Source organism: Artibeus jamaicensis, unplaced genomic scaffold (assembly GCF_021234435.1).
Source record: "Artibeus jamaicensis isolate MK-2021 breed Jamaican fruit bat unplaced genomic scaffold, CSHL_Jam_final scaffold_474, whole genome shotgun sequence".
Classification (NCBI taxonomy): domain Eukaryota; kingdom Metazoa; phylum Chordata; class Mammalia; order Chiroptera; family Phyllostomidae; genus Artibeus; species Artibeus jamaicensis.
Window position 1 is genome coordinate 32,442,194 of NW_026522046.1, and position 22,938 is coordinate 32,465,131.

Consider the following 22,938-nt stretch of genomic DNA (forward strand, 5'->3'; position numbering starts at 1 on the left):
GATTTTCAACTCTTTGAATACTTCTTGCCAATTCCCTCTTGCCTGCAAAGTTTCTTTTGAGAAATCAGCTGAGAGTTTTATCTATACTCTTTTGTAGGTAACTCTCTGCTTTTCTCTTGCTGCTTTTGAGATTCTCTGTTTATCTTTAACCCATGGCACTTTAATGATGATGCAGCTTGGTGTGGTCTTCTTTGGGTCCAACTTGTTGGGACCCTCTGTGCTTCCTCAATTTGTACGTCTATTTCTTTCATCAAATTAGGGAAGTTTTCTTTCATTAATTTTTAAAATAAGTTTTCAATTTCTTGATCTTCCTCTTCTCCTGGCATCCCTATGATTCAGATGTTGGCACATTTGGAGATGTCACAGAATCTTCTTATACTATTCTTGTTTTATTTATTTTTTAATTCTTGTTTCTTTTTTCTGTTTTGGTTGAATGTTTATGTCTTCCTTTTTTTCCAAATTGTTGATTTGAATCCCAGCGTCCTTCCCTTCACTGTTGGTTCCCTGTAGATTTTTCTTTATTTCCCCTAGTGTAACCTTCATTTCTTCCTTTATGTTGTTGTCATATTCAATGAGTTCTTTGAGCATCCCGATGACGATTGTGTTAAAATTTATACTGATAGGTTGGCTATCTCTGTTTCATTTAGTTCTTTGCCAGTTTTTTTTCTGTTCTTGCATTTGGGTCATGTTTCTTTGGCTCCTCAATTTGGTAGCCTCCCTGCATTTGTTTCTGTGTATTAGATAGAGCTGCTTTAGGCCTCCTGTAAAAGGCACTGCAAGTTGTGTGGGGTGGAGTCTTAGGCAATCACCAGGGTAGAGCGACCCACTTTACCACTTTGTAGCTCTGTGTGGAGGGAGGGCTTGGAGAGGCGACTGTGCCACTGCTTGGCATCTGAGGGTTTGCCTAGCACTTGTCCCATTTCCAGTCACTTCACCCCTTCCTTGTATGCATCTGGTGCCCTTCTAGCTGTTGCCCTGGTACTGAATCCCAGAGGGGGTGGGTTTGTGTATATTATGAGACCATGCAGGCCTTTTGAGCAAAGTTTTCTGAAAATCTGAATTTCTGCTGTTACTCCAACCCCCACTGGTTTTTTCAGTCAAAAGATACTGGGATTTATTTTGCTGGTGTGGGAACCCTGGGCTGTGCGATCTGGCCTAGAGCTGGGATCACTTGCTTCCAAGGTGTCCTTCCCGATTTTTATCTACCACGTGTGAATGTGGGGATGCCCATGCCCATTCTGACACCACCGCCACCTCTCTGCACCATGTCTCCTTGTCTCTCTGCCCCTCCTACCTGTTTGGATGAATGTGGCTTCTGTAAGTCTTTGGTTGTCCTATTTACATGCAGTTAAATTTTCTGACAGTTCTGAGTGTTACATTTTGAGATTTAATTATAATTCCTTTTTGTGGTTGTGCAAAAATGAAAGCATGTCTACCTATGTCTTCATTTTGACCAGAAGTAGAATATAACTTTCCATTGAATATGATATCACTTGAATGAGGCTTGGAGCTGTGCAGTTCCCATTCCAAATGAATAGCATTTTAGGAGGCAAAAGGAGAAGAAAACTTTCAATCCACTGGCAAGACTTAGCCATGAAGCATTTTTGACACTCTGACTGGAACCTCAGCATATTGTCCTCTTGTAAAATGTCTATATGTTGCTGTTAGGCATTTGTCAATAATATACAATATAACCCTCCCAGTCTGATAGAAATTAAACACCTACCATGGGTTATATTAAGACCTAACAATTACACTGATGGTATTTCTAGTGAAAAATATATTTGGGGTTAAAAAGAAAAATTTAAAACTAAATTTTTCTTGGAAAATTATTATTTTTTCCACTGATTTATGTATTTCCCAGGATCCTCTGTACTTATGTAGATCATATTGGTGTGGGAACTCAAGATTTGGAAAATTTTAGTTTTAGGTAATAGTTAATAAGCTTAGTAGTTAATACATGTATAAAGCTATTGTTTCAGAAATTGAACGTTGGCTCATCCTGACTCTAGGAGACCACAAGCAATTTAACTTTTGTGCTCTATTAGAGGCCATAAGCAATCAAGATGGTATCTGAGCCATTGTGTTCCAGGGAGAGACACCTCACCACCCAGGACACAGATACAGAAAACTGCCCAGGACACAGGACACAGGACACAGGTAGAAAATCACCAGTTAATGGATAAAAGGATGTTAGGGAAATTGCCAGACCGCAGCTCTTATCTGATTAACTTCTTTCCTGAGTTCTAAATTCCTTACCTACACTTTTTTTCTCCTTATAAAAAGGCTGGCTTGAAAGGAAACATAAGACAGTATGTTAGGGTACATAACCCATTGACTTCTCAGATCGTTGGCCATCTGAGTAATGCACTATAAAAATTCAATCCCTGTCTTTGTGATTGAATTTTTGTGATTGGTTCTGGTAATGTAAGGCAGCACAAATGCTGGCTTTTTCAGTTTCAATATGATCAGTTGTAGATATGCCAACAAATGGCCGCACACTTAAAGTCATCTTAAAAGATGTAAATTCATACCCCTTCTTTGTCTTTCTGCTGTTTCATTGCTGATGGGTTTTGAATTTAAATTTAATACAAATTTCACTTGGATTCTTGGCCTTGATTAAATTATAACTAATAGATGTAAATTTTTTAAAATATATTTTCTGTTGTCACACAATAAAGATGGCTATTTTATAATAGAATGTAAAATAAATAAATACATTTTGAAATACTATATATGGATTATTAATCGGTTAGAAGAATCCCTTATTTTGAGATAAGGGGAAATCTAGATTCAGCAATGGACAGAATAGACACGGTTTTTACATTTATAGACTTCATAGTTTACTATGACAAGCCAAAGTATAAATAATATAGTTCTATAAATGATAAAATAACCAGATGTGGTCCACTATGGTTAAATTTCACAATTTAACTAAAGTGTCAGAATTGTGAATTACAGTTGACTGTGCAACTCAAAAGAAAAAAATTGTTACTACTCATTACCTTCCATTCTCCACTGGAGACTGATGGAAAGGTGAAATATGATCATAGCGAGTTTCTCTATTTGATGTAACATACTATGACATTAGATTGGAAAGTATAGTACACTTTTTGGTGAGTCATTAATATGAAGTTACCACTTTCCTCATCCTTCTTGGTAAAGTCTTAACTTTGCATATCTTTTCTCACAATAATTTTGCTGCTACAAATTTTCCAAAAAAGCCCTTAAACAAGTTACAAATACGTAGAAAAAGTATCTTCTCTGCATGCTTGTGATTAGTTATGTATATTACCATATAGCATAAAATTAAATATTTAAGAAAATACCTATAGAATATATAATGACATGAGAAATGCTCATATATAGGTACCCTATAAAACAGAGCATAATGAGCTATTTTGTATGATTTTATAATATTTCTATATACCTATACTTATATTTACTAAAAAGCTATTAATAATGATTGTATTTTAATAATATATAATCAAGATTTTTTCTCCCTTTTGCTCATGTGTATTTTCTAAATTCATAACTTCCATAAATTTCAACCACCTTAATAAACCTAGTTTGGTACCGATTAGAAGACCTGGAAAGAGAACTGAATCGAATTACTTACCCCAGTCCCAGAAGCTGACAAACGTCACTGGAAATCTGGGTGGTCCAGTTCTCGGCACAAGCTCCGTGCCACACGCTTTGGATTCTGAACTGCACCAAACCACTGTTTTCCAGTGTCCCATTGAAAAGACGCACTAGAGAGATTAGACACAAGGTCATTTTGACTTAAAACAATGAAAGTAAATGATGACCTCTGAAGTACAATGTGCAATGTTCTTAACATTTAGAGTTTAGAGATTGATTGTAACTTTTATTAAGAGTATGTTGGAAGGCCCATATTGAAAACATAAATTTGTGAAATTAATTTTTCTTTTTCTAAAATTGGAAAAGGTAGAGAGATGTAAGTTCATGGTTTATAAATATGAGCAATATGCAGAAAATAAGACTATTTGGGAAGAGCATATCTTATAAGCTTGGTCTCTAGAAGAAAACACATACACAGGCATAACTTTAGGCAAAGTTTTTCTACTTCTTTCTCCAGAAACCATTTTCTTCGCACATGTTCTTTTGCAGTTTGGTATCTGTCATCCTTCCCACCATTGTACAAACATTTTGGATAGAGTTAAGGCCATTAGTGGCTAGGTAGGGCCGGGGCCAAGCTAAGCTAGTTTATCAAGTGGGAAAAACATCACTAATGATAGTTTTACCCACAAACACCATACTGTAATTCTGTAAGCGAATGCTGTTGCTTACTATTTTTTCCTATTATGCGAAGAGTAAGAGCTTTGACTTTAGGGTTAGATAAACTTTTGTTTTCAACACAGCTTTAGCCCTTAGTGTGACATCTGTGGCATCCACCTAAGTTTTCCAAGCCTCAGTTTTCTCTTGGCTGAAATTGAGCTATTTCTTATTATGTTAAGATTGTTTTACAGGACTTTGTTACAGTTCACAGCACAGAATTAGTAGAATTAGACGTTAGCTTAGAAACAAAAGTAAGGCATCATAAAGGTAGTCATTACTCATTATATTTTTTATTCTCATCTAGGACAATTTTTTCATTGCTTTCAGAGAGAGAGAGAGAGAGAGCAGGAGAGAGAGATCAGTGTGAGAGAGATAGATGAGCAGGAAACTGATGGTTGTCTTCTCATGTGCACCCCACATGGGGATTGAACTTATAGCCTGGATATGTGCCCTGACTAGGAATCAAACTCAAAACCATTCAGTTTACAGACTGAGCCACACTGTCCAAGGCCAATATTCATGATATCACAGATACCTGGCCTGGGGCTGGACTCACTTAAAGACTCAAGACAGAAAGAGTAGCAGATAATGAAGAAACAAGAGTGCGAAGAACCAAGTATAAGAAAATCAGTTATAAATAAAGATGAGGGTACCTTTGCATGTAGGCAAAACTCTCAGTATGATAATAAGAGTAGTGTCCAAGTGCCTTGTGTGGGCTATTATCTTTCAGTGGTATTTTATATTTTCTACCTAAATATGGGCTGTCCTAGACTTAAAGTTATTAAGTGTAGTAAATTTAAACAAAAGATGGATAATTGAGGCCTGCTTTTTAACTTTTCTGTTAACCAGCATGGGAATAGAGATGCTGAAATCACTAGAAGATGTTTAAAACCCCAAAGCATCAAAACATGTCCTAAGAAGCACATTTATAAGCTTCCTTTAACATTTGCAGAATCCAAATTTTAAAACAGTACAAATATTTTCCTGAAAGTAAAACCTACCACAGTTTGCTTCATCTGAGCCGTCTGCACAGTGCAGATGACTGTCACAGAGATTCCCCAGGGGAATGCACTCTCCACTCTTACACTGAAAGCTGTCTTCCTTGCAGGGCTCTGTGGGGAAGGAACAGTTATTGTAGAGAATAAAGAAATGACAAGTAGATGGTTGTGGAGTCTCTGTCCCATTTCTGTCCCTTAAAAAATCAATAAGCCCTCGAAAGCAGCACATGGTCATGCTAGCTTTGCTGTTGAGTACGACTGTACACTTGGTTGCTCAGAATGCCTCAGAAATAGTAATGTCAAACCCAGAGATATGACTTGAGAAGAGTGTGGATAAAACCTTAAGCATCTGTATTGCTGTAGAACATGGGTGATGACATGCCACTCCCTTAGAATCTTTGCTAGTGTTTCTTTAATAAACTCCTCCACCCTAAAATGAACATACAAGCAGCAGACAATGGAGTGTTACACAAGCGTAGAAAGATCTTTTGGTTTCACCAACAACAATTATACCTCCAAATCTTTATTACGTAGAAATGTGGAAGTTGCCTTTTGGTGGGACCAAAGTTGGACCAGGCTGAAGACTGTGAACTCATTTAAAGTGTAGCCAGGTGAGAAAAAGTAGTCACAAAGAAATGGAAACTTTACAATAACGAATTTGAAAGGAATTTGGGGATTGGGGTCCAAACTACTAAAGCAGGGTTAGAGTCATGGAATGTGCTTGGCACATGAAGAAATAGAAGGAAAATGAAGAGACTAGACAAGGGAGGAACTAAGAAGATTTGGAGGCATTGGTGGTTTCCAGAGTTTGAGTTGTGCAGAAAGAGGCCGACTGAAAAATATTCATTGTTTGAAGGGAGTAGGTGCTGTGGAATTGTTTGTTTGTTCTGAAGAGGACAGCCCTCATCTTACAGAGATAGAGTGTTTGCTTCCCTCAAGATATTTCCTTTTTAAAATTTAAATTATTTTATTGTTTTTCAGTTACAGTTGCCCGTATATTGTCACCCCCCCCAAACTCATCTCCCTTTCTTGCTTCCACCCTCCCCCTTGCTTTTGTCTGTGTCCTTTAAAGTAGTTCCTGAAAACCCTTCTTCCCACTGTCCCCTGCCCTCTTTCCTTCTCAAGATATTTTCTAATTATGCCACAGAAGGGAGAGCTACATGCTGACTGCGGGGTCTTTGTTGAGGACCACGTGGGATTTGGATCCCTGAGAAGGGATCCCTTGGGCACAAGGGGTGCCCAAGACAGCTCCCAGCTAAAAGTTTGTTATACGGCAGAATCACAAGGGCTGGGGTTTCCATGGGACTAGTGCAGGGGCTTTCAGACTTTTTTCCAGCTGTTGACTATAGTAAGAAATAGATATTAAACCATACTCTAGGACACACAAACATGTTGTGTGTGTGTGTGTGTGTGTGTGACTAAATATAATACCGTTATTCAGGTCTGTTCTGCTGTGTTCCAATCTGTCTTGCCCCCTCCCACCATCCCATCTCATTCCATTCTATAACAAGGAATGCTACACAAAAAGAAATAAATTGATTTTTGTGGCCACTGTTGAAAATACCAGACTAAACTGAAGTATAGTGAAAAATTTTGTGGGAGATAGTGATTTTAGTTTCCTAAAGTTTGTGGGCAGATAGCTATATAAATAAAGATTGATATTAACTTCCCATGTAATGAATGCAGGAGCCAGAAAGTTGGCTGGAACCATCCCTGATGGTAGTCCGGGCTAGGAAAGAAACAACCTCGTGGTGGAAACAACCTGCATTTATCTATGAGTGGGCAGTTGCACGAGTTTCCATTTGGCCAATGGACACTAGGAATTATAATTGAGTGACAGCTTCCTGACAGACAAGCAGGCTCTAGCACAACGATGGGGTCTAGGGAGGGATTACGAGCTGTGTCCGGTTCTAAGGAATCATCTAGGCAGAGTACTACCCCTGCCTGCAGTGAAGATGTCCTGGGGAAAAATATGTTGGGGGTGGGGGGAGAGGAACTCTCCCCAGACCCCACAACTCTGTCCTACAAAGAAGCCAGCATTTGACTGGGAGACGCAGTTAACCAAAAGAAATTACAGTGATTATAGATTTTTGTTTCCTGTCTGCTGCTCGCCCAATACTGGACAGATGTATGGGAAGACTGAAGGAAAAGAAAGTGGAAACTGAGTCATAGACAATATATCTATTCTGCTCTATCTTAAGTTATTGGGTTAAGATTAGTGCCCAAGTTGAGCAATTAAAAAAAACTTTGAATTGGACAATATTAAAATTTGATGCTATAATTGACAGTGCATTTTAATATTTAAAATGAGACTTAGCTATCCAGTTAAGAAAATGTATTACCTCTGAAATAACTGACAAAGTGAGGAGATCTTCCTGAAATATTCAGGGGCAAAAAGGGAGATTTGAAGTAAGAGTAGATGGAGGCAAATAAAAGTTTTTTTGGTTTATTCTTTCATTGAGTTCATTCTGTGAATTGAATATTCAATATACTAGCTTCAATACTTATAATGCCCAGGGCTTGATAAAATGCTGGGCACAAAGTAGAAAATCTTTAGGTATTTGTTAAATGTTAAGTAAATTGATTTATGTTGAATGAATGACATATCTCCAAAATTGGTATATGCTGGAGCAAGGGGGCTATAAGGGGACTAAATGGTGATGGAAAAAATATAAAGATTAAACAAAAATCAGTATAAGCCTTAGTGATAGAGTTGACACAATATAAAGTAATCTTTGAAGGTATGATTTAAAGAAACACACTTTTAAGTTAGGCAATTTACTGGCTAATGATCACTCCATTGATTAGAAAAAATAGACATTGATTCTATTATCTTTATGAAAATAGAATTCTTTATTTAAATTCAAATTGTGGTTAAACCATGGGTTTAGTAATCATGTGACCTTGGTTTGATCTGCAATTTAGCTATTTCCTTTTACCTGTATTTGACCTTGGTCAAATTAACCAGCTTTTCTGAGAATCAATTTCCTTGACTCTCAGATGGGAACAACTATTATTTATGTCTTAGGTATACCATGAAAGTAAGTTGAAAAATTAAAATGAACTATATGAGAAATGAAGTAGCCAAGGAACCTACACACATGACCCACGGAAGTGAACAATGGTGTGGGGATTGACTGAGGGAGTGTGGAGTGCTGGGTGGAAGGAGGGGAAAGGGGAAACCATTGGGACAACTGCAATAGCATAATCAATAGAGTATAATTACAAATTAAAATATAGTTAGTATCTGCGTATAAACACATTGAATGCTCAGTAAATAGTATTCTTAACAGCAAAAATAATAACATTTACAAATTCTCCTTTTCACTAATAATTTTAAGTTCACCTTCCTTCTTCCATGGGCCAGCTATGTTCCCTTCCTCTCCAGGTAACTGTATCAACAACAAGAAATCATACATAATCCATTCTTCTGGGTATTTTACAACAATAATTGGAGCTATTTGTGTACTTTATTTTCAGCTTTGAAAATTTTTATATTTCTTCAACCCAATTCTTAGTTATCTTAATGAAAAAATATTTTAAGGAAGACATGGCCTGCTGGTTATTTCTAGAAATCTTGGCCCCATGAGAAAAGTAGGCTACATATATCAAATATAATACTATTAAGGTAGTTCTTGAAAATGTAATTATCAATTTGTTTCACAAATACATATTTTAACCAGATTAGTAAGATGATGAACAGGCAAAGAAAACTAAGTATTCTACAGGCAAACATCAATATTTTACCTAACTTTATATTTTATCTTTCTAGTATTAATTTTCCTGTAAAAAACAGAAGGCTTGAAACTAGGTATACATATATTTGCATTTATATATTCTATTTAAGATCTATACTTTAACATATATTATATTTATTTAAAAAGTTGGCAGCCTAATTAAATATCCTTCATTAAATATCTTAATATACTTATAGAATATTAGTCACCACTAGTTATTTTTAAAATACATCATTACTTTGTTTTCATAGTTTATTGAAATCATTATGTAAAAATGAGTTCTCAATGCCAATAATTTAACCATAAGTATATTTATTGATAATTTTACTTTTACTAGTGTAGTCAAGCTGTATTTAGATGGAAAAGCACAATCCTTTAGAATAAAAATTTCAATATCTGAATTAATATATGAATGAAAACATATATGAAGATTTGAAAATTGTAATTCATTTTTGTACTCTCAGGAAAGCTGTTAAGGTTATTATATACTAGGAATCTAGAAAAATTAACTTATTTCTATTAGAGGAATATATTGAATAAAAAAGTGCTGAATGGGATAAAATGGTCTGTTGTTGCTGAACTCACTAGAAATTATAACTTCTGAGGAGATGTATAAATAAACTCTTTCAAAGTTTTCTTTATATGCATGAACTGTATTCTCCCTCTTTGCAACAACATATAGCAGTTCAGCTTCATCAAAAAGTCTTTAATCTGAAAGTTTTAGTCTCTGCAGCCTCTGAAATCTTATTTATGTTGGTTTTTTGTTCATAGTGAGAGAGAGAGAAAAAGAAATATTGCTAAGAACTGAACTTCCCCATCTACTTTTTTATGAAGTCTCCAATAGCCTGGCCTCATTTAGTCAACATACGCTTGGTTTTAAATGGAACCGAATTGATCTCTAAGGCACATACTACACAATCTAGGGAGGGCTCTAAACCCCTGAATGTAATCAGCTGCCACTTCCACAGTTGCCTGGTAAGCACCACTGAATTCCAAATGAAGACTCTCAATATCAGCAAAGAGCAATAAGGACACATTTATAGGAGATCAATCTTAATAAATCTGTAATTCATACATTCTAGTTGAATGTGCCTGGCAATGTTGAAAATAGGATTAAAAAAAAGGAGAAACCAAAATGTGCTCTATAATTCTTTTACATTTCAATTAAAGGCTTTGGAAGTTGTTCACAAAATATCTGAGAAGATAAATGGAGCACATAAATGCCGAACATTTATGACACCCCTTTTATACCTCTTCTGAACTGACCATCAAAGCAGAGCACCAATATAAACAGATATGTGTGCCCATCTTCTCTTCCCATTACCAGCTTGATTATCTTCCTCTGCCAATTCCCTGTTTCTGTAATTGCTTTTCAGCATTTTGGTGTTAAACATCTCTCTGGGAGAAGGCTGTGCTGATCATGACTCAATCACTCAATTTTCTGCCCCCCCAGCAGCATCTGTCCTGTGTCCAGGAGGACACAGTGATGGTCACAGATGACTCCACTCTAACCTCAATCAGGGCATTTTCTCTAAGTGATTTACATCCTAAATAACATCATCATAGTAGTTGAAATCTAGTGAAAGGGCAAACAAATATAAACAACCTCAACACTGTAAATCTGGAATCTATTTTGTGTTGGAAGCAATAGATTATGCTTTCCTGGCTTTTTATCTTGAACAGAAACTGCTTATAATATGTTTCAAAACCTTTGGCATTGTATTTATCTCATTATAAAACTCTGGCGAGAAACCCATAACTGTAATATTTTTAATGGAAGAGATCCGTTGCTGCCTGCCTCTTCACGACCTATTATTTTCCCACTTCTTTCCCCCTTCTTCATTTACAATTTAAAATATGGGTTTAAAGATTTACCATTTCTCTAACATTTTGTTTTAAGATGTTCTCTCTTTTGCAGGTGGTGCAGTGCCCAACAATCACTTAATTGGCTTTATGAATGAACGTACCCCCTTAGTGGTTAGAGCTACTAGCTTTTATAGTTCAGTTGGTTTTGATGTTCATCTTTACTTCTTCAAAATTATAGTACTTTTTAAAAAAGTTCTTTGCATGACATTATTCTTGGAAAAAAAGTTGGGAGGCTCTCCCCTCCAGTAGAATTGATCTGAGGTATTTGCTCTATTTTAAGATAGTTTGGAGAATGGAGCACAAAATTTTATTGCATTCAGACATGAATGACATGGATGCCTACACATGTTTATCATAGCAGTTTCTCCTCAAAAACAGAAATATCATTCTGCTGTGTTTAAATAGTCATCATGAAATGAGCAATATGTGAAGCTTGTCTGATTTTTAAAACTTTCAAAGATGATATTTTTCTGTGTAGAAATTTGACCCAAAATTTTCCTCTTGAAATTTAAAACTTAAACAGGGGAGTTACAACACTGATTTGTGCTAATTAATGTTTTACAGCCAACAGCATGCCTTTCCTGTTAGTTTTGATGGTGTTTTCCCTTTGGAAATGCCTATTATTTTGAAACTGTGGCTTTGTGTTTTTCCTGCACACCTGCACAAACCAGCACAATTGTTACGGCTTTTCTGTTCAGGGCAAGGATGGATAAGATATGGGTCATCTTCCATGTTTGCTACAAAGCTGGAAGTATACAACTTTCTGTGATGCAATTAAAGGTCTAAAGGTCTAAAGGTCTAGGCCAGTTGTGAGTGGAGGAGCAGCTATTTGCACAGATGGATCTGGGATTAGATAACAGGCAGGATGAAGGTCAAAGCTCCAACCCTTCCTCTTTTCTAGACGTTCTAAGTAAGAAACTGCCCACAGTCTCCCCTGGAAGGAAAAGAGGTGGAAGAAGTGTCCGCTATTCTGTCTTTCTGACATATCTGCACCTAGAGAGGAGCATAGGTGTGAGCAGTAGCATCAGAAAAATCATAGTCCAGGAGAAGTAGCAAGTGAGAAAAAGTTCTTTGTAGATTGTTGAATGCAGACAGTTATACCATAGATTAATAAGTAGATATAGACATATCCATGATGAGAAGGCAGGAAACAATTTTGTTTTTTCCTCTTGCTACTTGTGTTATGGATATAACAAAAAATAAGGTAAGAAGGTTGTTTGTACCAGCAAAAATCAGCTTCAGATTCCTTCATCCTTCGTAGAATTGGCTTTACGCTGCTTGTCTCTAAGAAGTTAATGATGTTAATATTTTAATTGGATGTTGTTGGCATTCGAACAGCTCACTTGACTGTCTCCCTGCTGTTCTCTAAAAATGCTCTTGGCAAAGGGAATGTGACAGACAGTCCGCCTTCCCCGCAGTGCCAAAACCCCACTTTAATGTTTAAAATGGCTCTCTTTGGTGAATAAAATTCACAACCCTCTCTACACAAGAAAAGTGCAAATAGATCTGTTGACAAATGATATGGATTCCTCTGTGAACAAATTCAGGTAATGGTTAAATAGATGTAAAGGGAGGAAGGAAATCTTTGTTAAGATGAGGAAAAATGAATGTTATTAGATTGCAAACATTGACACATCCTGTACGCTTTTATCGATTTGCTCCAAGAGTTATAATGCAGTGCGTAATTCCAAGTGCACTTACCTGGAATCCCCAAGTAATAGCCAGTAGTGAAGTTGGCTTTAAAACCCTGTTTTGTCAACTGATTGTCAGTGATGAAAAGCACAGTCATTTTGTTGGTGGTTGAGAACACATCCTCTACTGGACCAGGCCCTGTGTACACAGCTGCTCCAAAGGAAAAGAAGAAAATCAGCGCCATGATCAATCCTTAGGACCTAGAAGAAAATATACCCCTTTTCTCCATTCCATGCAATGTGTATATTGTATGAAATGTAGATTCTTTTATATTTTGGGCAGTACTGCTCAGAAGCCAACTTCTCTACTGATCTTTTTCAATAATGCTTGAGGTTTCTGTGGCTCTGTAATTTAATGATGAATTACTCATAACATTATCTGGGTGATTAGCACCGCTAGTATCCAAGCTCACATTATTCCAGAAAAAAATGATTATTTGGCTGCTTCTAAAGACCATTCTAAAACAGTGGAGCTCATAATCTCCCTTAATAGTTTTGTCCAAATTTACGTGACATTTCTTTTTGTGAGTTGAATCACTAACCTAATCGGAAGGATGGCTTAATTAGGAACAGATTATATAAACTTAAATGGTGGTTTTCAAAAATTTTTGCACTCAATTCTGGGTTTTGGATCTTGCATAAACAATGAAATACTGTTTATTAACAATGAAGATTCAAGCTAATTAAAATACATTCATATTATTAAGTAATTTATATTTTGGAATCTGAAAGCAATTCTGTTTCAAAAAATTTTGCCTACAAATTAGAAAACTATGATTTTGAGACCCTCTGGAAATTCTTACTTTTCAATGATTTATGTAAATATAACCGGTGAAATGACTATGATTTTTCTTAGATCATGAGATCACTGAAGTTTTTATTGGAAGGACAATGTAACAAAAAATGGGAAAACTACCCAAAATATTTTTACAATTGTACAGAAAAAAACCAAATTTGAAGTTCCTCAGTCCTCTCCTAGCCCCACGGATTTCATTGTGTATTTGTACTGTGTGTGGCCCTCAGAATCCTCTCATAGGAAGCTCATATTCTAGAACTTCGTGGGATTTTGCTGAAGAGACCCACATCACAGGTAATAGATTAATATGGCTGGAGAACCTTCTCTGCCACTCTGCCCCTTCATTGCTATGCAAAGTGCCCTCTGCAGTCCTCACTCATGGGTCACAGTGGTCCTATGATTGCTGCCTGATGCATCGGGTCAGATTTTATAGGAAATGGCTAATATAAATCGAGAGTACATTTAGATAAAACATCTTTACTTATAAAGTGTGTTGTTCATGCATTCCAGTTGACACTTTATGTATTTTCATACTTTAATCAGTCTTAAAAATTGGTAGTTAAATAAGATATTAGCTATGATACTTGACAAAGATTTTTATTATGTTAACACTTGTTTTTTTAGTTTGATATGAAATAATATTGGATTAAACTGCTACCTTTGGACACCTGGTGCACACATAATGCACAGAAAACTGCGTAGCTGTTGTCCTTAGCTCTTAGTCTCCGAGGTGTAGTGCTTATTGTAGGAAATTAATCCCAGCTGGGAGAAACTGCTGGCTCAAAAATATTAGTCCTGGCTTGCCAAGAATGCTCAAGAAGAATATTATCCTATCATCCTTGCAACATCTTTCCCCAAATTAAAAGTTCCATGTAAAATATGACATGCTACTCTACTGTTTGTTAGTTATAAAAGAGTAGATTTATTGAGAAATGTTCTCTCCATCAGTCCAGAGTCTTGAGCTATACAACCTTCATGGTATTGAGACTGCAGACTTACCTAAGAGTAGAGAATCATCTCCTTCGCCATCTCTGATTTCAACTACATCTGCAATATTTTCTAAGTCAAATTCTTGAAAATGAAGTTGTATATTCTTTCCCTTTTGTGCATTTAAATTCCAAACACCTTAAAAGGGTAAATAACAATGTTTATTTTAGAACACACTTCTTTGTATTTTTTAAAAGCTTCACTCTCTTGAGAATTTCAAATTACTTTCAAAGACTTTTTCCCACCTTTTGAAAATCAATACTCCACACTGTTGTTTTTTCATGTATAAAAGGAAATATATTGGTCTAGTCATGAATATTTATAGTAAAGTTTCAGTAAAATTTGAAATGATTTATTGTAATTAAACTTGTTTTATTTTATATTAAGATGAAATATTTAAATCAAAGGTTACTAATAGTATTTTGCTCCTATGATATAAATTGTATAAATATCAAATATATTAATATGCTACTTTTATTTTTCATGATTCAACTTTATTTTCCATGATTCAATTTTAAAGAAAATGAAGTGATTAAATGCAATTTCCAGGGCAAGAAAACTGTAATATTTCTTTAACTAATTTTGCCATTATTTAAACATGTTGTTTACTACTAGTTCATCTTGAAAAAAACAAAACAAAACAATTACCAGCCTTAGTATCAGTAAGCACTTCTTCTTTTTTATTGATTCTTTAAACAATTTATTTGTTCAATTCTGTTCTAGGTTCTTTCCTTGTTTTGTATTTGTTCTCATTCACTTGTAGGTAAGAGCATTTCATTGACATAGTAATGACTTTCAAGTCCTATTTTCTATGCTTTTTTTGAGAAATAGATAAATTTATCTAATTATCTTGTATGTAGATGTATTTCAAACTCAACACATAGTAACTAGAATACAGAATTATCTTCTTCCTAAACTCATTTCTTATTCCTCCTTATTCAGTAAATGGCACTACTCACCATTGTCTAAACCAGAAACCTCTGTGTCTTCCTTCACCTCCTCTCTCCTACCACAGCCAATCCATCACCCAGGCCAGCCAACAGCACCTCCTATATCCCTTGATGTCATTGACTTCTAAGTCTCCATCGCCACTGCATGAATTTATTTAAGTCACTGTTACTTTTTAATTTCCTGATTGGTGATGCTGATGGCACTCTTCCTTGCCATCCATCTCTGATGCTTAAAGGCAGGTAGATTCATCTAAAATGCAAGCTTGATCTTATCACTATTTTCATGTAAACTCTTCGAAGTCTCCCCAGTGCTCTCAAAATAAAATCCAAACTGCTTGACATGCTGTGAAATTCCTTCACACCTCAAATAGGTAACACCTATTTGTTACCACTCTTTCATTTTTCTTGGAGACTCGGGGGAAAAAAATCATGTCTCCTACCCCCTGAACTTCCTGTGTGCTGTATACCTCTCAGGTATTTCCGCAGTATCCTGCCTTTGTTCTTATTATGACAGTGCCACGGACAACTCACGTGAAACTGGGCTATGTTTGTTTCTCATTCACTTACTTCAATGCCTAACAAAGAAAGTGTTCAATAGAAGCTTGTTGAATTAATCAAAGAACTTGACACATTTCTCCAAATTGTTCTTTCAGTGTTCTGCTGGCTTTCAGATTTTTTAAACCATTACTTTGTACAAGGGATATACTTAAAAAATGTCTTCAGTGTGAAGTAGATATGATGATATCTGGTTGCCCAAACAAGTCAAATTAGATTAATAGCTGTTTATTTTTTTGAATCAGATATCTCCCTATAATAATGACTCTCTTATTCTGTGAAACTGACACTTAATCTCTGGATCATTTGAAGCAAGAAAAGTTGACAGTTCCTAACAACACACTTTTTCACTGTCACTGGGGCATTTCTTTCACCGGTAGAAGTCTCCGTTTAGCTCCATGGTGCTGAGCAGATGCAGCCATGGGAAAAACATGCCTATTTCCAGACTAAAGTAGAATCTTTGTGGCATCAGCTGGGTATCTGTATCTTTAACAAAGTCTCTACTCCGCTCTAATGAACTTCTCTATTTAGGAGTAATGATCTAGAGACAGGCTTTGGGCACGTTTAGCTAACTTCCCTTCTCACTAGACTTAGCTTTTTTTTAGTGATTCTTTTTATTATTTCATCTTTTATAGCGGGAATCTAATCACATTATTCTAGCTGCTTTATTGACTCTAGTCTATATTTATAAAAGGTGCAGGTGTCACAGCTGGCTCTTTGCTGTTTATACTCTTCACTGGCTTTATTCTTTGGGATTGCAAACTTGTCATATTCACTGTAGCCATTATGTGTATAATCAAACAGAATCAATGGGACAGTAGTGTCTGGGGTAAGGTTGGCTCTTTCACTTCCTTGTTTGATTCAAATTTTAAATCTGATAATGACAATAATAGCACCTCCTTCAGAGAATTATTGTGAGAATGAACTGAAATAATTCATATTAAGCACTAATAGTGTGCCTGGCCTGAAATAATTGCTTAAAATAGTAACTTTAGTTTTGTTATTCTTGTTTTTATTGTTATGTTAAAAAATCTCATAAATGGGGTAGATGTAGTTATATATAACAAATCTGTAATCTACTTTGCTGTGTCAAAAGGAAACTTCGAAATATGCAATTGTGTCTCATAGCCTGAAGAAATGACTCACAGAAAGCCTGATTAGGGTAGTTGTCTGGAAAATTCATAGAAGTAAATGTTGTATTTGGCTCCCACAGTTCAAAGGGTCCTCCACAGTCCGCTGTAAAGGAAAACGTAAAAATCATAACAGTAACATCATGTTTATTTCAGAGAGGTAATATTATTTGCTAGAAAATGTCCAATTCCATTTCTTGGCCTTGATAGATAAGTTTTAGGGTTTGTAGATGGGATAATTTTGCACTTAAGTAAAAAACCTAATCAACAAAACAAATAAGCCAGGAAAATTAACCAGAGACATTGAAATTAAGAACAGACTGACAGTAACCAGAGGGGATGTGGGAAGAGATGTTGGAGAGATTACGGGGCAGGATTGTCAATGAACATGTATAAAGGACACATGGACAAAGCCAAAGCAGGGTCAGATCGAGGGTGGGAGATGGGGATGTCTAGGTTGGGGGGATTGGTGGGGGAGAAATCGAGACAACTGTACTTGAACAAGAATTAAAAAATAAAAATAAATAAAATTAAAGAAAAAAAGAAAATACAGGTAAATAGATCTCAAAACCTAACATATCCCACTGTTCTCTGTGAACCTCCAAGAGGCCATACTTCTGTATAGGCTTTTCCAAAATGACTTGGGTGAGGAAACATTTCTGCTGAATACATTTTGTAAATAGGCTTCGTGAGTAAGAAAGGTATCAATCCTCTGCAGTAAAAAGCAAGAGATAATAGGACAGGTCTTACATCTGCCACTCTCTTATAAGAAGGCCTAGTAAATCACTAATGTTGCCATTTCTTGCTTTTTTCTCAAACTTTTTTTTTGTAGAGGGGAAACTTCATCATCCTGTTTATTGAGGCATTCGACTATCAGGAAAGAGAGAAAAACTGAAACTCCACTTGCTTAATAATTGTTTTAGAGTGAGCTGTTACCCAGCATTGTCCAGGAGTCAAGTTAGGACTTAACTTAATGCAAATGTGTTAGTAAAATCAAGGAGAGCTCTTCCAGTTGAAAGTATAATGTTTTAAGTAGGTAGATTAAGTTTATGAAATTCTTAGCATACTTTATTTTTGCCTTCTTGCTTATGAGAAGAAAATTACAAAGTAATATAAAAATTCATAAACTACTTTTGGAATCCCAATTTCTGTTTTTATTATCATGTTACATTTCAGATAAAAAGAATACAGGTAACTTAATTTGAAGAATATAGAAAACTGAAATAAGTATATATTTTTCCTATTATTAAAGCAGACTCTCCACTGGAATTATTTACTCCCAATAAGAAAGGAATCAGATTATAAGAGGAATAATTAAATATCTCTATAGCTATGGCAATACCACAGTCAGATTCTTTTCTTTGATTCCTAGTTTACATATAACCTGTCTTATTTCTGTAGATCCTATGAAAGTCCTGTGCATCTTCCCTATTTGTATGTATTTTATGGAGCAGGGAGATAGTCACTGTAGCTTGAGAGCAGTATCATTGCCATCCTATCCTGGGGCAGGGTCCGGTCTACTTGATACGCCCTCCTGGGCCAGGCTTGTCTGGACCCAGATGAGCTTAGCAAGGATAATAAAACCTCTTAGACAAATTTATCTTTGCAAAATGTTTCCATAAATATTTTCTCATTTGGAGAAAGAACAAGGTATATAAGAGGAAGATAAGTTAGAGTTGGTGGATTAAAATTGTCACTCTGAGTTAGTTCGTTGTCTGTTTGTGGCTTGGTTTTCTCATATATATGAGATTTTCAGGGTTGTTGTAAAAATCAAACATCATTTATAAAATATGCCTACACATTTCCTGGCATATTCAGTGTTGATTTTCAATGCATACTTGCAGATTAGGTATTACTAATATCATTCCTATTTTAAATGGACTATTTGAGCATTGTCAGTATTCTGTTACTTGCTACGTACACATTCACTTCATGTCAAAGTCAAAACTTGAACTCAGTTAATCACAAGCTCTTTCCACAGCACGTTACTATCTCCTATTGAGTTGATTAAACTCTGAAGCATTTTGACCATCTGGTCCAAGGCACAGGCAAGGTTTAGACTGATTCTCAGTAAGTGGCACTTGATGAGTATATGACATATTCTTGATGGGTATAGACAGAAGGAGGAGAGAAGGAAACATTAATGAAAGCACTAACAAATAAGATCAATTATGGGCAGATCGGGAAGGAGGAAAGCACTGTGTGCAGGGTGCTGAAGAAGGTATTTGAGCCATAGAAAGTGATAATGAGAACAAGGGCAGGTTATCCCCTGGAAGAAGAGAGAGAGAGGTGAAGAGAATAGTATGCTCCTGCAACAGCTGTTCCTCTCCTGTTTTTGTGACTAATAGTCTTGCAAAGATTTCTGTAGAAGTATCTACTGCAACACCATTAACTCATATTCATTTAATTTGAATAATTCTAAGTGCTATGAAGGCTTCCTTTAATTCCCAATGAAACTCACGGGGAAGGGAAAGTTGAAATCTGGGGACAAAAATAACACTGCATATTGAGGGCTGGGCAAAAGCAGCTCTTCCTCATTCAAGTTCAGCCACGGCCAGGGAGCTCAGTGAAGTATTTTGTTTTTGTTTTGTCTGTTGTTGTTGATTTTTTTCTTTTCTCAAATGTCACCTTTATTATATTTTTCCCATTACCATTTAGTCCACTTAAGTTGTTATTAATTTTTAATAATCATTCTAATTTTCTCTTCAAGGAACAGAAAAATGTGAAAATCAGCTACTCCTAGTTGCTGATATTTTAAAGAATGTACTGAAGTTTTACATAACAAACACTGAACAGTACATTATATGTAGATGATTAGGTAGTGTTAGCATAGTTGGCTAATTATTAATGTAAAAAGCTAATTATTAATGTAAGAAAGGAGGAAAAAGGAACCCAATAGTAAGCTTGATAGACTAGGGAATTCTTTTCTCCTGATGCTTTATTTTCTTCAGCAACAGTAGAACTTCAATACAGACACAGCCAGAACCCAGATGTTGTCAAAGTTAACTATTAAGCATGTCAAGGCAGGCAGTTTACATAGCATCTCTCCAATAAAAAATATTGGGAAAATTCATTTCTTTAAAATACTTAAGAAGTACTTTTTAAAATGCATTTCAAATATACCTTTATATCAAATAACTAACTAGTGAAATACCTCTCTAATCCTGACTTGATGAAATAGCAGTTACTCTGCATACAAGTGACTGTAAGGAATTGACAGAAGCACTGTCGGCCATTCTGCCTCTGCTGACACTATTTATTTTAATGGTGGTGCTGCTGTTGTGGAAACGTAGCGTGTGCTTCTTAATGGAAGAGCCAGAGACTCATGAAATGTAATTCTGGATACCACAGTCACGCTGTGTTATTAGATTAAACCATTTCCACCCAGAGAAAGGGAGTTAAATTGCCTGTCTGTACAGGGAACTCTATTCATTTACAGTTGTTAAACTCTTTCATTTTTCTTTTTCTTGGAGCTGTTCTCTCAAAGATTTGTGTTCTGATTAATTTGTTACCATGCCCATGGGACTCTGACACCTACAAGCTGTGTGTCGATGTGGACACAGTCACTATGAGATGAAAAGGAGGAGAGCCCAGCTTCATTTGTGATGAGAGGGTTCAAATGAAAGATTTTTGATAAAACAAACATCAATATCATTGTGGTACAGAGCCATATAGCAGTATCACAGAAAACATCTGAGAAGCTTCACTTGTAATATAAAAATCTCTCATCAAAATTCATGCTCAGTTTCTGAAAATTTGTATTTCTACGAACAGGCCATAGTGCCCAGCCATGGTGATGATATTTTTTATTACATTTATGCCAATAAAATTCAAATGCTTGTTTTTTGTGGTTTAAATTGTATTTGCAATTGGTAGCCATGTAGCCAATGATAGCTCTAATAAATAGGTTATTAGTTTTAAAGGTAAAGAGAGAAATAAAGTAGCCAAAAATACATTGATGCAGAAATAAATGAGTAGACTTAATGCCATTGGCTAAGGGTTTGAATATCAAGTCACACTAATAATCTAAAAGGGAAGCAGTTCTGCTAGAATATGGCCATCAATTACAAGAGAGGTAGATAGATGCTGATTCATTTCTACATGAAGAATTAAAGTTAAATTATTTTGCTCTAAGTATAATGTGATACTTATAAAACTTTACAAATTAACTTTTACTTTACCTTTAGAAATGGAAAATGGCCTAATAATGGCCAAATAGAATGAAAGTTAAGAAATAAAATAGCTAAAACTATTGTTTGTCTTGTTTTTTTTCTTAATTAATTTTAACAGAATAACCAGAGGAACAAGTCAGGGAATTAAAATGTAAATTTAATTTTGTAGATACCGATACAATTTGGTAGGTGTCTTTTCACGAATCATCCCAGTTGTGCTATAATTGGCATGATATTTGTAGGAAAAACTTAACTTTTTAAAGAGTTCTCAGTACAACCTCTGCATTTCCATGGGGTTGTGATCTTAGCAAGCCTGAACTTATAAAATGGAAGAATTCCTGCAGTTAGGGAAACACCTTACATTTCCCCAAACTAGACACAACGGGGACCCCTAGAAACAAGGGAGGACACTGACCTTTGCTGGGGGTTATTATTAGTTTTTCATTAAAATGCACAAGAAGAGCTAAAGAAAGGCTGTGAGCCGGTCAGCCAAGGTTTCCTTTTATTTCTCCTTAAACAAATCAACGATCTGCAACCACGAAAGCTCTGCTCATATAAGAATTTCACTGAACCTATTGCAAATGGCATTAGAATGAAATTGTTCAGAGTGCATTTGATGGTAATTAACATTTTCTGCTGTGCTAAATATTGCCCTGAAGTGCACCATTTAGAAACTGGAACAAATAGACTCCGGAAAAAAATTGGAAGTTTATATATTAAAATCAATGGGTTACTCTACCATTGTAATTTCCCTATTGTGAAAATATGCAGAAATGGCATACTTCCTTGACATTTAGGTATTATTGGTAGGAACCACCCTGCCTGGTTTCAGGAGTTGTAACCGCCCCCTCCATGGATAAGGCTGAGTGAGCAACCTGCAGCTTTGAGCCACTGAGGAGACAAAGCTTATCTCCCTGGCAGGAGCGCTGCTTCTGCTTCATCCATCTCTGGCCCCCAACACTCGGTCAGTTAGTCAGTGATGGGTACAGTCTCTCAGAGGGGGGGCAACCTAAGCCAGACACGATCACTTGGGAGGCCCTCAAAGAATCTGGACTCAGGGGGCTGCAGCAAGGAGGGGGTGATGGACTCTTGCCCTCTGGCTTTGACGAAGCCTGAGTCCTCAGTCTGTCTGCGAGAAGGCTCTGAGAATTCCTTCGCTATCTACCTCTTCTGCCTGACTTAAGCCTGATTTTGTTTCAATTTTATGAGTTTCATTCTCCCTCTTAATCTTAATGGTTTTTTAAAACCTTCTCCAGTTCATACTCCTTTCTCCAAAGTCCTCTATTTCTTTCATTTATTACTTTTAGGGGCACATAATTATATATTGCTTTTAATATTTATTTATATGAATTCTAATTATTTGTTTTGTCCATGCATCAATGGCTATGGCTAGAGTTTACATCTGTGTGGTACTTTGTATATATGGTAGATATTCATAAAATTTTAATGAATGTTTAAAATAGTGAAGAATTTATGTATAACCCCTCCAAGCATATAAACACGTTAATACCCAAGATAGTAATGACAAGTTATCCTTTTGGTGGGACTTAAGGGCATTTTCCATATGGTCTCATGAGACCAGTATGACAAGGTAAATATTAAGTTCATCTTAACAGCAGCTCATTCATACATGTTCTGAAACACCAGTCATTTATCTTTAGAGCTTTTGAGTTAACACCATTTATCTAACAAGTCTGTTTTTAACTTAAAGATTAGAAAGCAGGAAAATATATGGTTTTGGAAGCAAAACAAAATAT

At 35.9% G+C, this 22,938-nt stretch overlaps 1 protein-coding gene across 1 annotated transcript in view; it reads right to left on the reverse strand.

Annotated features, from left to right (window-relative positions):
- The window catches only part of TMPRSS15 (transmembrane serine protease 15), a 117,111-nt gene that overhangs the window by 34,116 nt on the left and 60,057 nt on the right, over nt 1-22,938 (reverse strand). The window contains exons 14-18 of the mRNA XM_053657914.1: nt 17,026-17,115; nt 14,387-14,512; nt 12,602-12,742; nt 5,301-5,411; nt 3,620-3,752 (exon numbers count right to left, since the gene is read on the reverse strand). Coding sequence (XP_053513889.1) covers nt 3,620-3,752; nt 5,301-5,411; nt 12,602-12,742; nt 14,387-14,512; nt 17,026-17,115 — 601 coding nt within the window. The remainder of the gene's footprint in view (nt 1-3,619; nt 3,753-5,300; nt 5,412-12,601; nt 12,743-14,386; nt 14,513-17,025; nt 17,116-22,938) is intronic.